Source organism: Vicia villosa, unplaced genomic scaffold (genome assembly GCF_029867415.1).
Source record: "Vicia villosa cultivar HV-30 ecotype Madison, WI unplaced genomic scaffold, Vvil1.0 ctg.002018F_1_1, whole genome shotgun sequence".
NCBI lineage: Eukaryota > Viridiplantae > Streptophyta > Magnoliopsida > Fabales > Fabaceae > Vicia > Vicia villosa.
In genome coordinates, this window is record NW_026705813.1 from 192,634 (window position 1) to 208,700 (window position 16,067).

The 16,067-nt window shown below is 31.9% G+C and overlaps 1 protein-coding gene across 2 annotated transcripts; it reads right to left on the reverse strand.

Annotated features, from left to right (window-relative positions):
* Window positions 1-4,498: 4,498 nt before the first annotated feature.
* LOC131637512 (uncharacterized) lies at window positions 4,499-14,303 on the reverse strand. 2 transcript variants are annotated; one of them, XM_058908103.1, is made up of 16 exons: window positions 13,895-14,302; window positions 13,590-13,718; window positions 12,498-13,485; window positions 9,012-12,059; window positions 7,906-8,854; window positions 7,651-7,748; window positions 7,461-7,562; window positions 7,297-7,371; window positions 7,133-7,210; window positions 6,971-7,048; window positions 6,565-6,642; window positions 6,391-6,480; window positions 5,961-6,062; window positions 5,677-5,794; window positions 4,963-5,595; window positions 4,499-4,569 (listed from the first exon to the last, which is right to left on the reverse strand). In XM_058908103.1, the coding sequence occupies exons 4-15, from the start codon at window positions 12,057-12,059 to the stop codon at window positions 5,024-5,026; spliced, it is 5,388 nt and encodes a 1,795-aa protein (XP_058764086.1). In that variant the 5' UTR covers window positions 12,498-13,485; window positions 13,590-13,718; window positions 13,895-14,302; the 3' UTR covers window positions 4,499-4,569; window positions 4,963-5,023. The 2 variants fall into 2 exon arrangements, with proteins under 2 accessions (XP_058764086.1, XP_058764084.1); XM_058908101.1 differs by having other exon boundaries at window positions 4,499-5,595; window positions 5,961-6,065; window positions 6,391-6,483; window positions 13,895-14,303.
* Between the last annotated feature and the right edge of the window lie 1,764 nt (window positions 14,304-16,067).

Genomic DNA, 16,067 nt, shown 5'->3' on the forward strand with positions numbered 1-16,067 from the left:
GAATTTATGAAGAAAATAAGATTATTTGATGTAACATATGTTAGATTTGAAGTTATTCAATGTAAAATATGTTGCTTATACGTGTAAATAGAATTATGGAATTTTACTGGTATGAAATTGGATAAAAAAATTGAGATCTAGAGCTTTCCATGACCGACAACGTAGAAAACACGATTCTGCAACGTTGATTGGCGTCATCATGGATAACGGTCAGAGTGTCATCGCGTTGAGGAACAAGATGTGTCATTGTCGGATGAAGGGCGTCAGCAAGCCTGACAATCAGAGCGTCATTGCTTCTCAATGAGCTTCATTCCCCTTAATGATCGTAAGTGATGACAAGTTAGCTTTTACAGGGGCAACAATCATTAAGGTCGCGACAGTCAGACTGTCAGCCTCGTGTAGATTGATTTGGGATGTTTTGACCAATTTTTTGTAGAGGTTCTGATTCCTCGATTTAATCCATTTTGTTTAGTGATTATTTATTTAGAAAAATGACTATGATCGATTATTAATAATGGAATTGTTAACCGCCTTATGATTAGGAAATGTGGAATGTTTATGGTTTAAGGTTCAAGGTGAACCAATGTAAGCCCTAATAGACAGTGATGGATGTCAATTATGTTTTAGATTCGAAAGGACCATTGTTAGCCTTAACCGACTGTTTTGAGGATCACTCGGTAAAATAACTCTAACATCTAGGACTTTGATCCAGTGTTGTGATTTGTACTTTATATTGGGAGTAAGAGGTTTGGATGGAGATTGTTTGCATTTGTTCGATCATGCATCATGTATATTAGAGATTAGATTAGGAATTTGGTCCAGTATTGAGGATCACTCAGTAAAATAACTCTGATATTTAGAAATATGGTCCAGTGTTTAGGACATCGGTCTAGAGTTTAAAACTCAGGTCCAGTGTTGTAGGATGGTACCACATGCTGAGGGTATAAGAGATATGCATTGCAAAATGACATGTATATTGTACATCTGTGTTGGTTGAATATGATTGATATGTATTATCCTTACTGTTTATACACTGCTTAAATTGTGAAATGTATTCTCACCCCTTTCTTGTTTCTATGTTTATACTTTTGTACCTTATATAAGTAATTCCCATATTGAGACTGAGGAATAATAGCTATGTGTTTTACAGAGGATAGCGTAGTTAGCCTCTTCAGTAGTTTAACTTTATGTTTATGTCCACCATACCCTTTGCCAGCTTTGTAGTATTCATTCCAATTTTCACTCTAATATTGTAATATTGTGATGGGATACTTTTTGCTATGTCTTTTGTGTTGTTTTTGGACTAGCTACTTATGCCATGTTTTGAATTAAATTTTTTATTGGAACATGAAAGTTGGAGTTTTGTAAATGTGACACCCTTGTTTTTCTCTTCATAATTTCCGCAACATTTTATAAATTATAATTGGGGTTTCAGGTGTTACAGAATACAAATTATTGTCTATGAATCTGTGTTCCAACACTGTAATGCTGCGGCCAAATGAAATTTGTATCTTATTATGCTGATTTTTGGATATTTTAGTTCACACAATCCTAATCTCTACTCAAATCACCTTTACTATTTCCCAACCAATTCTTCGGCGTAGCATGGGTAGAATCAACTTGATTAGTTGTTGTATTTCTAAAGTTTCTAACTTGATACGTACAAGCATAAAATATCTTCTCATTCACCTGGTCTGGAATTGTACTTTCAACATATTTTAAGAAATCTTTATATTTCTCACACACCTTGCTGAAAAGTCTAACAAAATCGAAATATAATTCATCCGTAGAAGAATTCATTATAACATTCTATGCATCAGTTATTCTTTCCAGTATCACGCTAGCTTTTACCATTTTTCCATCTTCATCTTTGATTTGTTTGGTCCCTACCGCAGGCTTAAGGTGACTTCTCACATTCTTTATGATGTGATACTTATAAGATAGTGCTTATGAAGTAGGAAATACTTTTGAACCAAACCCATCAATGCGATATCGCGATCAGTAACAATGACCTTCGTTGTATTTTCATTTGTCCTTTAACATTTTCCGACTCACTTCTAAAGCACAAGAAACGTTTTCCTCTTTTCGATTTCCAAAAGTGCAAACCCAACAAAATAAGTCTTTTGATATAGGTAATACCAACAATTTCTAATAGTGGAAGTCTGTACTTGTTGGTCTTATACGTTGAATCAATGATGGGTAAGATGAGAAATATGTTAAACAACTTTATGGAATTAGGATGAATCCAAAATATATCTCGAACAGTTTCTCCATCCTCACACACTTCAGGCATAAGGCAACACACAATGGGAAGACCGGTTAACCTATGGAACATATCATGATTATGTGTACCACAAATCACATTAAATCCCACATTTGTTATTTTCCAAAACATATCCACGCAACTTAAAAGGACAGTCTCATTTCCTCGAATCAGTGTCATCTCGTTTCAACTTCTAGAGAGAAGTTGTGTACTTTTCACTTCTTTTGCATCTCATTGTCACAAATGTAAGTCTTCTGTCTAAATCATTATCTGACCTTCCAATTGCAACGCCAACCCATAATTTGGATGTCTCTGTGCGCAGTGGTGGAGCCAGCAAAATTATAAAGCCTGGGCAAAATTTTAAAGACCGTAAATTCACATTAAAATATAACCTTACAATAGTATGTAAAATAAAATCACGAGGAAAATGTATTTTTCGAGACTTTTTGCGGTGAATGTTTGAATAATATCAATATCATCAAGTGACTTGAATATCTTTCGCTCGGTGCAACATACCATCAAGTCATTAAACCACACATCGTTGATCTTATTGTGTAATTTAGACTTGATAATCCTCATTGCTGAAAAAGCTCTTTCAACGGATATAGTCGACAACGACAATATCAAAGCTAACTCAATAAGTTTGTAAACCAATTTCGGTTTGAAAAAGATCTTTTTTTAATTTTAGGGTTAAATCAGTTTTTAAAATACCAAAACTTAGTTTTTTGTCCTTATAAAAGCAAATGACATATTTTGGTCCCTACAAAATTATTATTCATGTAGTTTTAGCCTTTACTGATAACTAATGTGTATTTTTGAGTGATTATTTTACATACATGTTTAGAACGTTTTAAAAAATTCATTGAAAAATAATTTTAAAAATTTAATTTCTAAGTCGAAGTTTTAATTACTTTATCATTATCTTTTAAAATTTGAAAAATTCATATTTAATTCTTCTCATTTTAAAAAATTTTAAAGTTTGATAAATAAATATTTTACGGTATTTTAAACATGCATAAAAAAATTATTTAAAAATTAAAGGATAATTAAACAATTTTCAAAATTTTAGAAAATAACATAGACTAAAACTCCATGCAAATTTTTTTTAAAAGAATCATTCATTCATTGAAGAAAAAACATTAAAAGGATCATTGTAGGAAAAAATTTTAAGGTCTAAAATTGAATGTTAATTTATTTAGGGTCAAATATGTTTTTATTCCCTATAAAATTATCAACAATGACTCTTAGTCCCTATAAAAAAATATTGACTTTTAGTCCCTATAAAATTATTTTTGTACGCAGTTTTAGTCTCTGTAGAGGGACTAAAACTGCGTGCAAAAGTAATTTTATAAGGTCTAAAAATCAATATTTTTTTATAAGAACTAAAAGTTAAAATTGATATATTTATAGGGACCAACAATATTTTTTTTTTATTAAAAGTCATGCTTCACGAATCCAGAAATACACTTCAAAAATTGTGACTAACATGTAAAGGTGACATTTTTTTCAAAAGACCGCTTCACAAATTCGGAAGTATACATTTTTTTAATAAGATTATAAAATAGCAAAAAAGATGATACAAAAGGAGTGGGGGGACTACACCAAAACCCACTAAAGGAGAAGAAAACCTAAAGAACGGCAAACCCAACCTATACTTTACAAAATCGGCTCTCAAAAAATCAGGAATCAAAATATAATTAGTATATTCAGGAACCGTAAGTCCTATATTAGCTAGAGTCTGCACAGCTGTTTCTCTCTCTGAAAATATGAGTTGCAATAAATGACATGTTAGTGTTTATATTAACACAATTAATCCACCTGATACGAACCTGCCATGACACCTTGAATTTGTCATTGAGTTGTTAAGTTAGAATATTTTTTGATAAGGTGAATTGGGAGATACATTTCTAGACAAAAATTACTACACGTGAATTAAAATATTTTATTTAACCAGTAATAATTGTTACGAATTATATTTAAAATATGGATAGTTTCTCTTGTCTATCTATTCTTAATGAAATTTGAAATTGCTATGAGTCATTGACTGGAGGTATACTCCATGGAGGTTTGAAAGAATTACGTATGTTATTAAAGATTTATAAGGAAACTGACTTATAACATATTCTCCCCTAAATTAGACAGATTGTCTTTAATTGGAAAATAACACCAGCTTGTAGCAGAAGTTATCCAATAAGACCCAAGTTTTGAAGTAAGGGGAAAAATTACATCAACGTAAATACAACAATTAATAACAATCTTAAAATACTCAAGTATAATAATACATAGTTCATGTCGAATGAGAAAAGCTTAGGCTATGTTTGGGAGTTTGGAGGGGAAGGGAGGGGAGGGTTTTGAAAAATAGAAGGAATTGGGTGAAAAGGATAAAAAGATTTTGGGTAGGAGGGTTTTGGAGGGTTTGAGTTTATTCATAACACCAAAAACCCCATAAAATGGGGGAACTCAAAAATTGTATTGTAGGAGGGTTTTGGGGGGTTTTGAAAGGTTTATATAAATATTCCAAATATCTTTTAGGTTGTTATACTATTTTAAAAATAAAAAATTTACTAATGATAATAACTCTTTTATCATTCTAAACAAAATCATTTTTTCAAAAAATGTCAAATATTTTCCTACATTTTTTTAAAATTTTGTTTTTGGAAGCCTTCCCCTCCCCTCCCCCCCAAACTCCCAAACATAGCCTTAAACTACATAACGAATAAACTTCATTCAAGTGTAAAAGCTTCAACAACAAACTATAGACTAATAGCCAAGAGGAACACTTAAAGCAGCCGTAGTTTCTAAAACTTGTTCCTCTTGTTGAATGATACTCGCCAAAACAGCTTCAGAGGATCTCAATTGATGCTTGATATCTTCTGCATGTTGATTGACAAAATACAACTTCAAACGCATCTCTTCGACTTCCTTGGTAACTTGTTTCTTAGAATCCAATAGTTTTTGCATCGCATCTCGAGAGAATTGCATATCAGGAAACAAAGCGTGTTTTTCAACACCATCCAACCAATCCTTGTTAAAAGGAAAATTGCGCATAACTTGTAATAAGTTAACAAATTCAGAATGACTTGAACCTAAGACATCCAACACACTATGTGTTTGGAGGAATGTCAACAAATCTGCAAGGCAAGTGTAGGCATAACCCTTGAATCTATTAGTCAGTAAAGCATCCTTTAAAAGAATAGAAGGATGCTTCACAAAGAAATCTGTCAATAGAGACAAGGTTTCATAATTCAAATGCTTCTCAGAGACTAGTTGCTCAAGCTCCCTCCTGACAAATAAAGAAGAACCTGAATCTTCTACTATTTGAGAAGTGTCCCCTGAAAGTATAGCCAATAATATTTAAGCTTCTTCGAGAACAAGAAAGTTAATTACAAATAAAATGAAGAAAAAGTATTCACCTAGATTTTTAATCTGTTTTGTTTGCAGTGGGCCTCCATGATCAACAACATCCATAGCAAGTGGCTCTTTTGTGGAAATTGAAAAAGATTGAAGGGTTGTTTGGCCATTACCATATTCCTACTCATATATAACAAAATAATTGAATAAATATCAATTTCTCTAAATTAATAATATTTGTAGCATCAACCTCATTATATTTTCTAAAATTATATATTTTAAATCTTGGACTATTAAGGGTTGTAAAAGTTTAAAGCTTGGTGCCTACCATATACAACAAACTCACCTGGGATGAACTATTATGCTCAGAAGTAACTATTGGAATTGACAATGTTGTTGCCATGGAATTGGTTGATGTAGTTCCTTGTTCACCACTTATCTCTATATCCTGCTTAAAATCAAAAGGATGTCTTAATTTAGAAGTATAATTCAATCCCTGCCAAATTACAGGATATGCTTTTTGTTTGTTTAGAATGAATTAAAAGTTTGAAATTATCAAAACTGAATATTATATATTTCATTATGGATCATTGATATATATATATATATATATATATATATATATATATATATATATATATATATATATATATATATATATATATATATATATATATTATTTACGAAACTTCTTCTCAAATGTGTGAATATCTATCATTTTCAATTTAAAAACAATTATTTCATTAAATCCAAATTTCGAAAAACAATAGACTCACATGAGAAAGCTTTTCACGCTTAGAAGTTGATGCTGCTAATGTCTTAACATTAGTTGATGCAGCTCCTCCTTCAACACTTATTTTGATATCCTTCTTAGATTTAAAAGAATAGTTAAGTTTTCAGCATAATTCAATTCCTGCATAATAACATAAGCAGATTTAAAGGAGATATACCTTTTGTTTAGGTGACTCATTCTTTGTTTCAGAGATGGGGGATAAAGTTGCTGCTGCTATTTTTTCTGACGATGAACCCTTGGATAGCATGGAAAATTAAATTAGTTGCAGGTACTTTTAAGGAAGCAATTGAGGTAAAATATGTTGCTTTTCATATTTTTATTTAAAATATCTTAAAGTTAAAGAATCAGATAAAAAAACATGGTCTTTAATATAACATAATAAAGTAATTTGATTCATGTAGTCGACTCCGGATAAAATTATCTCAAAGTTAATGAATTAGATAAAAACATGATCTTCAAAATAATATTATTGTTTCATTGCAAATAACAAATAAAATTAGAAAACAAAAGAATTTTAGTATTAAGCTTGATTCTAAAAAATTAGCATGTGAATTTGAACTTACTGATTCTAAACGAGTTGATGATGTTATTATCTTTGTATTAGCTGATGTAGTTTCTTCTTCAACACTTATCTCAATACCCTGTTTAAAATTTAGGATTGTTGTAGAATTTGATTTTTATGTTGAAAAATCATAAAAATTAATATAAGCAAAAAAGGGAAATACCTTTTGTTTAGGAGCAACTAATTGTATAGGTGACACATTCTTTGTTCCTACAGCTTTTTCAGACATTGAACCCTCCGACTAATTGCATACCATACAAATGCATATTAAAGTTGCAACGTAGTCATAAGAAGCACTTGGAAAAAAATATGTTTTACTTTATTTACCTGTGAAGGTGTGACAGTAGCATCAGTTTCTTCAAGTGGACTTTGTTGATCAACTGATTGTTCATTCCTCGGTGCCTATAATAAGAACAAGAGTATCAGTCATTTTGAACTATTGATTAGTTCCAGTTGAATAAGTATATATTTTAACATTGCATGGAAATTACTTCTGAATTTGTTGGTAGTATTGCTACTAATGGTGTCACTTGACCAACAACATTTTCAAAAACAAGTTCTTGGTCTGTCTCTTGTGTTTGTTTTACTTTCATCTGCACAAAAAAATAACATGTTTTAAATATATAATCATGGTGATTGAATTTAGGCGTGGAAAACTTGAATCAATATATTGGTATTGACCTGTGGAGAAGTCATCTCATCTTTTGATGCTGCTTCAACTTTAATCTCAGTAACTAACTCTTGAACTTGATTGTACAAATAATAACTCCATTCAAAATCTACAGCAAAAATTTAAACGTATTAGTTGAAATAACAAAAGGTTAATAACAAAAGATTGATATAAACCTCTTTGTATTCTAATCTAATGAACTTTGTAGCAGTTTGCATGTGCAAATATTACAAAACATAGTTTGGCAAAATATTGTGTATATGTACCTGGAATATCAGCACAAATACTCCAAAAGAGCTGGAAGTTGAGCTCTGTTGATTTTGAAGTCAAAGAGAGTTTATCACAATTCTTTATAAAATGATATTCTGCTCTCTGAAATTGAATTTCCTGTGTCCGGATGAGGCTTGGTAGACCCAAGGTTGCTACAACTTTCAAATTTGGAATCCTGACAATCTCAATTCCCTCACCTTCACTACTTTTAAATATTTCCTCTAACTCTTTTGCTTCTGTTATGAATAAAATCTTTAACTCAGGAAGTTGGTTACAAATAGAGACTGGAAACACATATTTCAATTTATTGCATTTTTGTACAGAAAGTGCTTTTAGCTTTGGGAAGCATGTTGTTGAAGACGACATGTTTTGATTCTCCAAATCATCTTGGAAGATATGTTTCAACTCCTCACAGTCACCTATCATTAACTCATCCAATTGTGGTAGGCATCTTAATATAGAGTCAGAGAAAATTATTTGTAGTTTTTCACATCCAATAATTGTTATCTTTGTTAGATTCAGGAGGGCAAAAGAATTTTTGGGACCTGCAAACGGACACAAAATATTCTTCAATCCTGAGTTCACTTGTTGTTCATTTACTTCATTGACACAAAATATTCTTTCAGTGTGGTTTGGATGATCATTATTGTAGTGTCCAAATATGCACTCTAATTGCATGCAATCATCAACGACAAGCTCTTTTAATTTTGGGAAGACATTGCCATAGTTATTTCCACCAGTACTATCATGATCTCCCGTGTCTATTATTATGTGCTTCAATTCATGACATCTCTTAATTATCAAAACTTCCAACAACATTGGAGCAAAAGATAGGACAAATACTGATTTTATCTTCATCAAATCAGTCAACACAATCTTTTTAACATTGCATAGGATCTTATATAGCTCCCAAATGTTTATGCTAAGACAATTTGAGTTTGATTTCTGCAATATAATCCAAATAAATAGGAAATTAAATAATCTCATAGTGCACATATATAAAATTCCAGAAAATATCATTTTGTGTGTGAAAATATTATTAAATTGGTGAAAGAAGTGTAAGAACTAACATATCAGAAGTAGAAGTAGGTGAAAGAGTTACCATTAATTTGGTGTGCGGTTGATGCTCATCAATCAATGGAATTTTAGAACTTGTGGTACTCCTCAATTTTTTACCACAACAATACCTATCAGTCCATGACAAGATGCTGCATTTGATAGTGTTTGAGTGTGTAGTTGGCTCAGAAGCAGATATAGAAATAGGAGATGACCTGTTAGTGGAGAAAGACATTGTACGATTACATTCTGGAAAAATGTCAATCAAATTGGGTACACAGCCAAGCTCCATATCTTCTAGGGACCCAAGTTCGACATATTGACCAAATATGTAATTCAACTTTTCACACCTTTCCACCTTGATAGATTTTAGTGCCGGAAGATCATGAGCGGAGATAAGCGGAATTATTTTTTCAAATTTTGGACAGCCCAGAATTTCAAGAACTTTCAATTTCATAAACATTGGATTGCTACTGTTGCTATCACATATTTCCCATTTTCTTTCATCTTTTATTAAGTATTCAAGATTCTCACAATCAATTACTTCCAATTTCTCCAACAACACTAGATTATGAGAAGTTAACACTTCAAATAGGGAGATCAACATGGGACATCTCGTCAATGACACGCTCTTTAGATTGCATTGGTTTGCAATCCCTGATAAGCTTTGCAACTGTTTGCAATCCTCAATAGATAGACTCTCTAAACTCTTAAAAGAGTCAACGGAAAGAGCACCATTGCACAACTCTTTCAAATTTTCCATTTCTGTTAGACGTAACACAACCAACTTGGAGAAAACATTTGATACTTGAGAATGAGGATGCTTAGTGTTAATGAGGAACTTTAGTTGTGACATGGAACATAATCCAAGCTCAACTAGATCATTCATACCGTGATCCATATGAACAATATCAGGTATGATATTTCTCCATTCCCCCTCAATTCTTGTTAGTCTAAGAACCTCTGCTTCTTGCATACAATACTTAAATGTTGTTTCAGATAGGAAAATCTCTTTCCTCCATTCAATAGACACAAATTTTAATAGTGAAGAATTAATTTCATTCTCACTTACATGAAACCTCTGCAATTTAGGAAAAGTTATTTCTCCATGAAAAGTCTTCTGCCAATTTACAAAGTACAGCTCTTGAAGTGATGAGCATCTTTTAATCACTTCAAATGGATTATTCCTATCAATTGTACACCTCTTCATTTTCAACAATCTAAATTTCTCTAGTTCTGTAATTCCGTTAGGCATTTCATTAATTCGACAATAATCCAAATCAAGTTCCTCAAGACTTTGCAGATTTCCAAAGAAAGAGATGTCACCCAAAATACAATTTGTAAATATAAGAGATCGGATATTCTTCAATTGTTGCATCGATTGAGGTAATGATAAAATTATCAAAAAAGTATCAATCCGTAAATGAAAAACTCGAAAGCTGACATTATTTTCAAAAAATGAATCTGGGACAATTACTCTATCACGGAAGCCGCAAGTATCAATGATGACAATTAGAATTTCAACCTTGGAACCATCAAACTTACAAGAAAACACCTCCTCTGGCTTGCCTTCACATAACAAATATTTAATATTTTTCTCCCTTTCAAGCATTGCCTTTTGATTTTTATCATACACTTTTCTTGTTTGAATCTCTTTGTTCGCTATCCATTGGGCTGCATCACGAGCAAAGTCATGCATTTTGACGCTCCTTTGACCAGCCTCCAACAATAAACAAGAATCTAGGAGTTTGTTTTTGGATATAACTACTCGTCTTCGGGCTTCTTCGTAGTTGCGACAATCTTCCCCAAAAAGACCTCCTCCGATGGCAAGCCTAGCTAAACTTTCGGTATGAATATCTTCATCTTCTCGAAATACAGAACACAAAAGGAATAGACTCTTGGCCTCTTCATCCAACTTATCATAGCTAAACTTCAAGCATTTATAAATTTCAAGAACGTCATCATCGTCCTTGTGCCTTGAGATGTCTTTTTTCAAGAATTTTAAGGCCATGTCCCATTCCTCCTGATGTTGGTGATGTTGTTTGCCCTTCAAACTACTAGCGATAACAACAATTGCAATAGGTAGGTTTTTGCATTCATTTGCAATTTTACAGCCCTTGTCAAGAAAAAATTTCGTTGAGGTTTCACTTAGATCAGCATACTTTTTGAACATGATCCACGCATCTTCTTTAGATAAGAGATCTAGTTGGATTGTCTTATTGCGCCCTAATTTGTTGCACACCGACCGATCGCGCGTGGTTACAATAATCCTACAACCTTTGCAATTGTCACTATATGGAATTCCAATTTCATTAAAATCGACATATCCCCACACATCATCCAATATTAGAAGAATCCTCTCACCATTGGTCAATCTGTGCCATAGTTTTCCGGGTCGATCTACATCATTACAGTCATCAAATTTCAATCCCAAAGGCCCGGCAATATCATCTTGAATCTTTTTAATATTGGGAGAAAATGACACTGTCGTATCAATAACCTGAGTAAATTGTTTTGATTGCTTAAGTTCCTTACCCACTTTCTTGATCAATGTAGTTTTTCCTGTGCCCCCCATTCCATGCAACCCAATCATATAATTATTGTCATCTTTGAGTTCAACCAAAAGCTTTGTGTATTGAGATTCTCTGCTTTTAAGATGCACATAGTGTTGGATCGTACATCGTTCAATATCAGGAAGATGAGCAGGGAGTCCAATTGTTAGTTCCTTTCCTGTTGCCATCAATTCTTTAATTCGCTCCTTCTTATTTGCCAGTAATTTTCCTCTACTATATTTCCATAAGCAATCAGGACAAAATTCAAAAAAACATTTTTGATTTTTCTTGGTATCTTCTTGAATGAGCTGATCAACTTCATCTTTCCAAGCAAGAGCATCAGGTAGAACATCTTCCCCTCTTCTTGTCGCCTCTTCCATGCGCCGCTCGAAAGTTGTCCTTTCTATTTCCAATCTATCTTTTTCTTCTTCGTAATCCTTCACAATGCACGTGAAGCAACAAATATAACTTGATTCTGCAATCGCTGCATTTATCGATCTCTCCACATACGGCTTCGCCAAGTCAGTCAAGAAACTCGCCATCTAAATAAATTTCAATAGATCAAAGTTAGGTGTTTACTGTATGTTGGAAAATAGAATGGTTGATAATGAATTTTGTTTTGTCAACATATCATTTATGTACTTTTTGTGTAGATAGAATTTTTAGAGTCATGTTATTTGAAAAAATCAACTTGATGACACACTTTTCATCGAAGGTTTGTTTCATAGTTTTTTTTAATAGATATTTGAGAAACTTCAAATAGAGATTTTATCAAATAAAAGTTTAAGATCCTTTAAGAAGACTTTTAATTAATCATGTTGAAAAATGGAATGAAGAGCGAAAATAGAAATCATATACAAAATTGAAAATCTAAGAAAATAACAAAAGAGTAGCAAGGTGGTTTCTCTGGAATATCATTCAAAAACATAAAACACTCTAAATTGAATTATAAAATCTTAACCAAACTAAAACTTTTTTACCTTATTTTCAGCACTTTCAGTGAATGTTCAACTCAAGTAGCTAGTATGAACATTCTTCAAGATCCTTCGCCAATTTGCAGTAGCTAGCATCAAAAGAATAAGCTTTTTTTCTTTTTCTTTTTTGGTTTCTTACTACAGCAGCTCATGTGTTTTGCTCCTCAAAAGAAAAAGAAGGGACAGTAGTATAAAGTAAAGGTTGAATTATTGAGAAACTTTACAGCTAGCTACTGATTATGGTCCATATCCTGATATAATATACATCTCTAATTTTTTAATCATATAATAAGGTGTAGTGATCACAATATTTTAAGTGATGTAGTAAACAAAAGAGCAGAGATTATACAAAAAGCTTTTTTCTTTTTCTTTTTTGGTTTCTCACTTCAGCTCATGTGTTTTGTACCACAAAAGAAAAAGAAGGAACAGTAATAAAGGTTGAATTATTGAGAAACTTTTCTTATGGTAACATAATTATTTAGAAACTTTACAGCTAGTTACTGATTATGGTCCATATCCTAATATAATATACATCACTGTTCATCTTTCAATATCTTATGCTAGTAGTAGTACATGTAGCTATATTGGACTGAAAAGGGTGGTTGTTGATGTACTACTACTACTAGGCACTAGCATAGGATATTGAAAGATGAACAGAGATGTTCACTATTTCATACCGGTTTTTTTTCCAGTACAAATATGAAAGACATTTTATTTTGATCATCGTAAATAATATTCCAATCTCAGCTATCATTCTCCCTGATCTAATTTATCTGATGCGGTAAGATCTTAAGAAACCAAATGACACAAGAAACCAGATGGAAAAACAACTAAGAGCCTGCAGTATTAGCACATCAACGAACTTCAGTTTATAAAATGCTCAGTTTGCAATGCTTACCGATTCAAAATATGCCACTAGAAATTAATCAATCGTCAAGTTCTTCCCCTTGTTTAATCTCACCAAACCATCTTGGAGGATCATATCCAGACCCATCTGAAATTTGTATAAGGAATTTATTTATAACAAAATGTGGATACTATTCAAAACTAAAATCATAATTATGCAGTTAAGCCAATTCAAAGTTACTGGTAAATTACCAAGAGGGTTGCAACGACACACATTCAAAGCTGTACCCTTCAAAACACCATAATTCTTAGATGCCTCCATGGAATACTCACTGCAAGTCGAAAAACGACAGATCCTCCGCAAGATTGGCAAAATTTCCCCTACATATACATGAACAAAATCAAGAAATAATGATGATACAATAATTCAAATTCCTAAAAGGATCCACTACAGTTAAGATAACATTTGACATTCGATTCAAACAAAACAACTTTTGTTTTATTTTCATGTTTTACTTTGTCTTCGAGATAATCTTGGCTCAAAACCAAATGCTAACCTCGGTCTCAAACCTAATAACCATTACAAAATGTATCTGTCAACTGTCAAGCCAACATCCTCATCTAGCAACTGAAAGATGGTTAGACTGTTATAGACATGGAGACTGTTAATTGTCGCATCAAAGGCTAGCAGAACCGGATACTCAGTTACACCGATGCACAATCTTATATAAAAAAATTTTACTGTTCATTCAAGTACACACCCATTTAATTTCTCAGAAGAACCTCAAGAAATAAATTATGAAAGGTCTATAAGCTGTGTTTGGAGCTTAACTAACTCCATAACCTCTCCTGCATAACTTATATGATAACTTATATGAAAGTAGTTAAGTCTTTATTTTATCTTTGGTTATAGAAATAGCTTATACATTAGCACTTATATAATAAATGTTAATTAAGTTGTTTATCTAAAAGACTCTAAGCATGGATTTGGTTCTGCAGTTCAGATAACTGATTTCAAATGAATTGATTTTTGTCTAAAAGTGAGATGAAAGTAAAGTGATTTATACTTTGATAAATTTATCTTAAATAGAGTTGAACACTAAATTTAAGTTAAAATTCACATTTATACTCAAAAGCTACAAATCCTAACTTTAAATAGAATCAACTCTAGAAAGTATAATCAATTCTACTCGAGAACAACCAAACATGTCAGAATCAATTTTACACAACCAGAATCAATACTGAGTGCTGCTCCAAATGTAAAACCAAACATAGACACTCGAAGAGCAGGAGAACAAAGTTTATAGTTCAAACTTTGACTACTAACATAGCATACTAACAAGTAATGTAAAACCAAACATGGAAGGTGAATTGGGAGGGAGTGGAAGTGTTGACAATGAGAGGGAAAACAACCGTAGACATGGCAGTAGTAGAGACTATTTTGAAAGGTGAAATGGTTCCCTATTTTTTTCAAATGAATATAACAAAATTAATGCTCTCGAAAATCATATTTTAATTTTTTTTTTCAGATGTATAATATAACAAAATTAATGGAAAAAATTTTTTTAGGCATAATTATAATTTTGGTCCTTCTATTATTTTTTTTTTGAATTTTGGTCCCCTATTTAAAAATCTTGAATTTTAGTTTCTTTATTTTAGTTTTTTTAGGATTTTGATCCCCTTACAAAAGACAATTTTTAATGAAATGGAACTCACATTGATGACAAGTTCAATATAAATCTTAAATAAATTAGTTTTTTTTTTAACATTTCACTGCTGAGTTGACACTGAAACATCATTAATATGAGCGTCATTTCATTTAAAATTGTCTTCGAATTTGCAGGAGTACATAACTAATCCCTATTTCAAGAAAATTGCCCAATAACCATGTTTGGGGTGTTTTACACGTAGGCGCCATTCCATATAACACCTCCAATTTTTTTCAAATTTTCCAACGGTAGATTTAGTGTTATCTGCGAATTTACCTGCGGATTTACACGCAGACCAAACATTAAAATATTTTGCATGTAAATTCGCAGGTAATTCCGCAGGTAACATTATTCGCACGTAAATCTGCATGTAACTGAAAAAATTTAAAAAAAAAAAAGGAGGCGCCATATGGAATGACACTAAAGAACTGTGGAAGATTGCATTAAGAGTACATCACAAGTGGATTGTTGTCTCAAAGAGTAAAGAACGTAAGTATTTCTAAAAAAATATGAACTTTGTGTTTAGGTTTATATTTTATTTTTTTTTTAGTTTTTAGGGTTTACATATTTTGGTTACAATGACTACGATGGTTGTGTTGTATATTCAGGATTTGGAATTCTAATGTTATGTTTTAATATTTTTGTTGTATTGTTTTAATTTAGGGAGATGTTCTGGGTATTGGTTGGTTCATGTTTAGAGTTGGTTATTTGGGTTATGTTTATGGTTCTTCTTTTGGGTTCATGTTTAGAGTTATTAGCTCTTTGATATCCTAGTTTCAGTTAATGCTTTTTGATTTTGTGGAATTCGATGAAGAATGGTTGAAGGTGTTCAATATTTCATGGATGTCATGACATTCATAAAAATAGTCAAAATATCATAAAAATGTAAAAACATCTCACAATTTGTCATCCATATTTCTGATTAGTCGCATTTTGGCATATTTGGTTTTGATTGGTCGTGCTTTGTCATACTATCTTTTGATTAGTCAAATTTTGTAAGCTTGTTGATCAAGAAAAAAAA

What these genes read in the sequence shown, in the direction of transcription:
- LOC131637512 (XM_058908101.1), bottom strand. Translation starts at nt 12,059, where the DNA reads ATGGCGAGTTTCTTGACTGACTTGGCGAAGCCGTATGTGGAGAGATCG. An exon ending in TACTACCAACAAATTCAGAA is followed by an intron (nt 7,372 to 7,460) that starts GTAATTTCCATG and finishes TTCTTATTATAG; the next exon opens with GCACCGAGGAATGAACAATC. An exon ending in TAGTTGCTCCTAAACAAAAG is followed by an intron (nt 7,049 to 7,132) that starts GTATTTCCCTTT and finishes AATTTTAAACAG; the next exon opens with GGTATTGAGATAAGTGTTGA.